We start from the raw sequence: 7,320 nt of genomic DNA, 5'->3' as shown, positions 1-7,320 counted from the left end.
ATATGTAAAATATTCCTAAAATAGCCCATTTATGCATGTGCGAGGTGGAGCATTCTGATTTTTATAGCATTTCAGGCACATTTTTCACAAATGAAAGAAGCTAGCCAGGTAAACCAAAAGGCAGTAGAGAATCATTACACACGTGAATAAATGGACTGTTTGGGGAACACAGAGGTTGAGACTGAGAAGTCAAAAGTGTCGGCTCTGAAAATCAATTTGCTCTGCAATCTTTCTGTATCTTTCCAATGAGAAATATAGCAGATTGTTTAGCAAAAAAATAAAACGTCTAAATAGGAAATTATTGTTTCTAGTATTTTTTCACAAGTTATCTAGTTTGGTGTTTTACTGAACATACCAAAATATCTAGGACCACAAAAACTGGCAATCTGCATACATATAGGGAGAAACTGAAAATATTTACTTTTCTCGTTAGAAGGATAGATTTTGAAATAACTAGTGGAATAACACTGCTGCTAAAACCACTTGAGTTTGTAGGCCTTGCTCACAAATGCTTCTTAATATAGAAGTAGCAGTCTGATATATTTAGCAAACAGTATGTCAGATGATGTGTCTTTGAACTAAAACCAGCTGTCTCCAATAAAAAAAAAACCAACAAAACAAAAAACAGAAGAAACACAGGCAAATGGCTGTGGGACAGTTCACTGGAAGGTAGACTTCACATCGTGTGTTTCCCATACCCTGGAAATAACTCTGCTAGTAGCTCCTGTTGTGAAATGTTTTTGATGTTTGACAGTTGGTTTCTAATACTGCATCACATGGGCAAGTCAATTCGACTTGATTACAGACACTGCAGTGTCTCTAATCTCTGACATTGTCGATGAGAAAACAGAATGAATTGTGGGATGGTGGCTGCATGCTTGAAGAAAAGCGTTCTCGGTGTTCTTTCTGTGGAAGACTCGATAGGCTAGAAACTACCTACAATTATATATGAGTTTTCAGATACTCAAAGCAGATAACCTGAAATTCATAGTAGGGAGGTACAGTTGTCATTCCAAAAGAATAAACAGCTCTTATTTTAAGCCAATTAAGTGTAATAAACAAACACATAATAAACTCTGAGTTTAAGTTTTGAAGGCACAAAACAATGCATCTAGCTGTAGAGCTGCTGTAAGTGACTAGATCATAAAAGCAATACGCAACCACAATTCTAACATCGTTATACTGATGAATTAATTTCTTTATATCCATGGTATATGTGAACACCAGAGGTATTTTTTGCGAATCACAATTTTGATTTTTCTGAATTTTGTGCATTGAAAATTCTCAGCCATTAAACTGTGCTAGAACTTTGGGCCATTTTCATAGACAATACCTTCCTGATAGGAACAGTGGCCATGCTGCAAGGTACAAATTTTACTTTCAGGCTTCATCCATAATGTCCCAAATTAGGACCTTTTTCATAGTACATTGTGTTTGTCTTCGCAGTAAGGTTGTCATTGTTTTTTGTATGATTTGATTTGCAGTGAAGTAGTTGGTGGATTTGTGGTAAAGTGTCCGAAGTGTAACTAGGTTAGCTAGAGCAAGGGGTACGTCCCATGTTACTCTGTGATCAAGACCCTGCTTTCAGTAAAGGATCACTTCTGAATGGCTTGAAAGAGCCAGCGTGTTCTAAATGACCATTGTTCTTTGTTTAGTGAATTTGGGTCAAACCTGCGTTTCACCATTTGCGTCAACCCATCTTAATAAATTTGTTGGGATTTTTAATGCAAACTGCTTAAGGGTAAGGGCCATATCAAAATTTTCAAGCTCAACATTAAATTTGGAGCAGTAGATAGTATGTTTAGAAGGTATTCCTAACTTCTAACACTAAGGTGTGTACTATTTCAACCTGTCTAACAAAATATCTGTAGTAGCTTCTTTAAGGTACATTTTGATTCTACAAGTTGCAAGAAGAGTCTTTAATAAACACACAGGTTTTGGTATTTTTTACTGTAGCGATTGGCAAGTGCCAGTAGGACTGTTTCTTCATGGCTTGAAGTCAAAAATGAGCAGTAGTAGTTGAAAAATACTCAAGAGATGGAAAAAAGTAACAAACCTCATTATACGGTACAGTTATGAATTTGAATGAAACGAATCATCTGGTTAAGTCAGGTTTTCTTCAGATGTGTGTTGTCAATCCATTTTTTCAGCCTATTTTTAAATTTGTTTTGCATCTTTTGTCTCAATTAAATAAACTTATATTCATACGGTAACAGCCTGGCTAATCTAGACTTCTTTGTCAGCTTTAAACCTCATTATTATAAATTGGCAGTTATTTAATAGTATTTACTATTGCGATTAAGTATTATTTGGTAGAAATTAAGAACACAGTATCAAATTATAAAGTATGAACACCAAACTAGAACTGAAGAACAACAACTCTATTTGTCTCTACTTCTTTGACTCATTGAATTTATAAATTCAGTAACTTATGAAGATTCAGTCATTTTAAACTAAGTGTAAACTACTTACCTAATAAAATGCAATCACTGTTTACCTCAGGGGTCCAATTGGACATCCAGTGTGAACCTAGGAAGATGCACCCACTGGCACAAGGGAAAGCTTCCAGCTGCAGTCTGCAGCAAAAGGCACAGGGTGGGTGACAGACCCGTGTGAGGACAGAGATCTTCTGCCTCCTGCTGAGGAGCTACTGGTGTTCCTATGTCCTTGACCTCTACATAGACTACCTTCAGTGTTGTTGTCATGAGTCAGTCTAAGATGTCTTCATCCTGAAATGCTATGACAAAATTTTACTCATTCTTAAAAGTTGATGCCTGAAAAAAAAAAAAAAGCCTTCTAAATATATTTACATTTTCTTTTCTTTTTCTTGTAGATGACAGTCATGTCCCATTCAAAAGATCTCAAGGACGACTTCCACAGTGACACTGTACTTTCTATTTTAAATGAACAGCGCATTCGGGGTATTTTATGTGATGTCACCATAATTGTGGAAGATACCAAATTTAAAGCCCATAGTAATGTGCTGGCAGCTTCAAGCCTTTACTTTAAAAACATCTTTTGGAGTCGTACTATCTGTATTTCAGGTCATGTACTGGAGTTAGATGATCTCAAAGCTGAAGTATTTACAGAAATACTGAATTACATCTACAGTTCCACAGTCGTCGTCAAGAGGCAGGAGACTGTAACGGACCTTGCAGCTGCAGGGAAAAAACTGGGGATATCATTTCTAGAAGATCTGACAGATGTTAATTTTTCAAGTTCCCCCTGCCCCTATGCATACTGTATTAATGAAAAAGGCACTGTCAAGGAGGAAAAACATGAAAAGAGACATGAAGACTCTACTGTGACAAATGGACCAAGAATTACAAACGCATTCTCAATTTTTGAAACCGAAACCAGTTTGTTTTCTCCACTTGATTTGAGGGCAAACTTTAAAAAGGTATCTGAGACGATACAAGCTCCCAGCATCAGCCTTGACAGAAACAACATCTGCAAAGATGCTGAGCCAGCCAGCACACTGGCCGAACACTCCTATGCAGTCTCCTCTGGGGGAGATACTTTTCAAGCAACACCTTTTCTTGAACAGGACAGCAGCCCTTCATACAACACGAGTGAAGACCACTATGAAAATCTCCAAGCCACACCACTCATTCAGCCAGGAAAACAAGCATGTAGTACTCCTAAGAAAACCTTTAAGCCCCAGGGTACTGCTTTGGCTACAGCAAAGGTACCGGCCTCTACCTTAACCACTACAGAAGCCCGAGATGAAGCGGTTACTGAGGAGTCAATTACTTCCTTTCCAGAACCTCAAGATAAAGCAGGAGATCTCCATTTATCCAGGGAACAGGGAAACAATTCTGCTAATGCCTCTGGATCTGTGGCAACTGTTGTTCCACCCGTTTACAGTTGCAACTGTTGTGCAAAATCATTCAATGACAGGACACTACTCAGTACTCATCTTCAGCTCCATTCAGAGCATCAGGAAACTTTCATATGCAAATACTGCAGCAAACAATTTGCAAATCTAAGTATACTGGAAAGTCACGAACAAGCCTGTGTGAGTTCAAGTAGCTTACCAGCTCACAATGGAAAGGAACAAAACTTTGCAGATAACTATACTGCTACGGATGGAAGGAATGGAAGTTCATATGCAAACACAGAGTCTCTCTTTTCTGAAAACAGCATCACTGATTATTCTAATGCAAACTGCACTTTACCAGAAACAGATCATTTGGTTAAAGTAGTTGATGGGCAGATATTATATACTTGCGTCGTTTGTAAGCGCAGTTACGTAACATTGTCCAGCCTTCGCAGACATGCAAATGTGCATTCCTGGAGAAGAACATACCCTTGTCACTACTGCAATAAAGTGTTTGCATTGGCGGAGTACCGCACCAGGCATGAGATCTGGCACACCGGGGAACGACGGTACCAGTGCATTTTCTGCCTGGAGACTTTTATGACTTACTATATACTAAAAAATCATCAGAAGTCTTTCCATGCAATTGACCATCGTCTCTCGGTAAATAAAAAGGCAACCAATGGTGGCCTGAAACCGAGTATGTACCCATACAAACTCTATCGACTTTTACCTATGAAGTGCAGACGACTACCTTATAAGTCCTACCAAAATTCTTCATATGAAAATGTTCAGACAAGTAGCCAGGTTAATGAAACTGCTTCTACTAACTGTTTCATTCCGAGTTCTTTTAGCTCTGAGATGCCACCACTGAATTTTCAAAGTAATATTATACCAAACAACAGAACTCTTGCCTTGGATACATCTTCATGTAATGGTACATCTTCCACAAACACTCAGAATTCTTCCTCTTGGGAAGTAGGTATCCTAAATTCTGACCTGCAGAGGGACTTTTTCACAGGTGAAAAAAGAGTTGCTGCTGCTGCTGCAAATGACTCTGGTTCTGAGGAGTCCTCAGTTGTACCTTTAACCAAGGTGAATGAAAATTCCACCTCGGTCATCAGTTACAGCAGTTCTGTGCCCTCTGTTATAATGCACAGTAGCAGAGTTTCTTCAGTAATAATGCACAGTAAAACAGTCACTCCAGTAGAAAACAATAAGACAGAATCTTCAGATAATCCACCTAGTCGGTCTGTAACTGATGATTGTAAACATGGGTCAGATAATTATGGGAAGTGCATTACAAAATCAAAAACTATTAAGGAGAAAAAGAAAACACTGCTGTACAACAGAGCAGAAACTACTGAGGCTACACAGCATGTCACAGAATCTGGAGTTTCATCTAGCAAAACAACAGATACTGTCCAAGAACTGAGTAAAACTGAAACATACATTGCAAAGCCTGCTTTACCCGGAACATCTACTGACAGCAATGTTGCACCTCTTTGTCAAATAACAGTAAAAATTGGCAACGAGGCTATTGTAAAAAGACACATATTAGGATCTAAGCTGTTTTGTAAAAGGGGACGAAAATCTAAACACGAGTCCAAACAGGACAATCTAATTGAGGAACCAGAAATGGAGGTGAAAGAAAGAAGCCCATCTAGGCTCTGCAGCTCAGAACCCGTGGAGCTGACAGAAGTGTGCGATGATGTAAGTGACCAGGACTCCAGTGATAAACCCTGGAGACCCTATTACAATTACAAGCCAAAAAAGAAATCAAAGCAGCTAAGAAAAATTAAAAAGACCAAATGGAGGAAAAAGCACAGAAGCAAGAACACCATTATGGAAAGCCATAACACGTGCATTCGAGAGTATGCACTGAGGAACACTGCTGAGGAAAAGGTCATCAGTCAGGAGAACACAGACATGCCTGATCTGCATTGTGAGCTCTGTGAAGGAGATCAGTCTTCCACTGCGGAAATTCAGGAGCACGTACACTGGCATGTAACTACTTCAAAGCCTTACATGTGTGAATTATGCCGAAAACAATTTCAAAGTCCATCCACTTTAAAAATGCACATGAGGTGTCACACTGGGGAAAAGCCCTACACGTGCAAAACCTGTGGCAAATGCTTCTCAGTTCCTGGAAATCTACAGAAACATGAACGTATTCATCTGGGAGTCAAAGACTTTGTTTGCCAATACTGTAATAAGGCATTCACCTTAAATAAAACACTTAAAATGCATGAAAGAATTCATACTGGAGAAAAATGCTACCACTGTCAGTTCTGCTTTCAGAGCTTCTTGTATCTTACTACCAAAAGGAACCACGAGCAAAGGCACGTACGTGAGCTTAATGGAAAAGGATACGCTTGCTTTCAGTGCCCCAAAATTTGCAAGACAGCAGCTGCTCTGGGAATGCACCAGAAGAAACATCTATTCAAAAGCCCAGGTCCACAAGACAGAAAAGAGCAGTTTTGCAATGAAAGCACTAAACTTTTGGAAAATCGACGTTTCCTTGGCTCAGAAGGAAGTGAAGTGAAAAATACACAAAATGTAACGCCAGAAGTTATACTCTAAGTTACAGTTGTAAAAAAGAGAAGTCCAAAACTATGTAATAAAGAAAATATATGTGCATTGAATGGGAAAACGTCTCTACTCAAATCAGTCTCATTTACTAAGACCAAATTTCTTCATCTAAATGTGTCACTATATGCAAAAGAAAGAAAAATAACACAGAAAAGAAAAACTAGTATTTGCAATAATACAAACTTAATATAAAAGACCCCAAATACTTTTGCCACAATAGACTTCTAACAGAGAGAGAGAAAGAAAAAAAAAAAAAACCAACCAAAACCCTTTTACATAGTGTTGCAGCTAACCAGTCACTGAACTATTTTGCAGTGCTGTTTTTGAGTCAGAATTATTCTAGGCAAAATAAATATATAAGTTCACAGTGTACTCTCTAGAAGGAGTTTTTGCTGCAGAAACCATATATTACATTTTTTAACAAAAAAGTAATGTGTTTATAAACAAAATCATTGTAATCTAGTATATTCTAAAGTGAATGTGGGAAATGTTTCATGACCGTGAGTATGCTGAAGTACAGTTCTGGCATGCTTTTCTGTAACTCAACATTTACCAAACATATTCAGGAGTTTAAACCTCTTTTCCTTTCTATATCCAGTCTTGTAGTTACCATAATAACCATTACGTCTGAGTGCTTGTGTGGAAAGTATTCCAGATTTATAATATCTCTGAGACATTTAATAAAAATTAAGTGGAACTCACAATAGCCAGTCTTCCAAACTGCATAAATCCCAATGTCAGTGGCCTGGTAGGGCTATTCAGGTGCATTTGTCTAAAGAAAACTGTTGTCATGAAAAGCCTCGCTTAAAGAAATCCTGTATATGAATGGCCACCTACTGGTGGGTTTTCAACTGTTGTCTTCTAGAAATGTCATTCTTCTCAGCAGAAGAGGAGATTTGGACAAAATC

At 38.2% G+C, this 7,320-nt stretch overlaps 1 protein-coding gene across 1 annotated transcript; it reads left to right on the top strand.

The window, feature by feature from the left end:
- Positions 1–2,833: 2,833 nt before the first annotated feature.
- Positions 2,834–6,537, top strand: ZBTB38 (zinc finger and BTB domain containing 38). Its single transcript, XM_008946442.1, has one exon. The coding sequence runs from the start codon at positions 2,834–2,836 to the stop codon at positions 6,401–6,403; it is 3,570 nt and encodes a 1,189-aa protein (XP_008944690.1). The 3' UTR covers positions 6,404–6,537.
- Positions 6,538–7,320: the final 783 nt, after the last annotated feature.

This window comes from Merops nubicus, unplaced genomic scaffold (assembly GCF_000691845.1).
Source record: "Merops nubicus isolate BGI_N331 unplaced genomic scaffold, ASM69184v1 scaffold10948, whole genome shotgun sequence".
Taxonomy (NCBI): Eukaryota; Metazoa; Chordata; class Aves; order Coraciiformes; family Meropidae; genus Merops; species Merops nubicus.
Note: the sequence above shows the minus strand (reverse complement) of the source record. Positions and strands in the feature narration are given on the sequence as shown.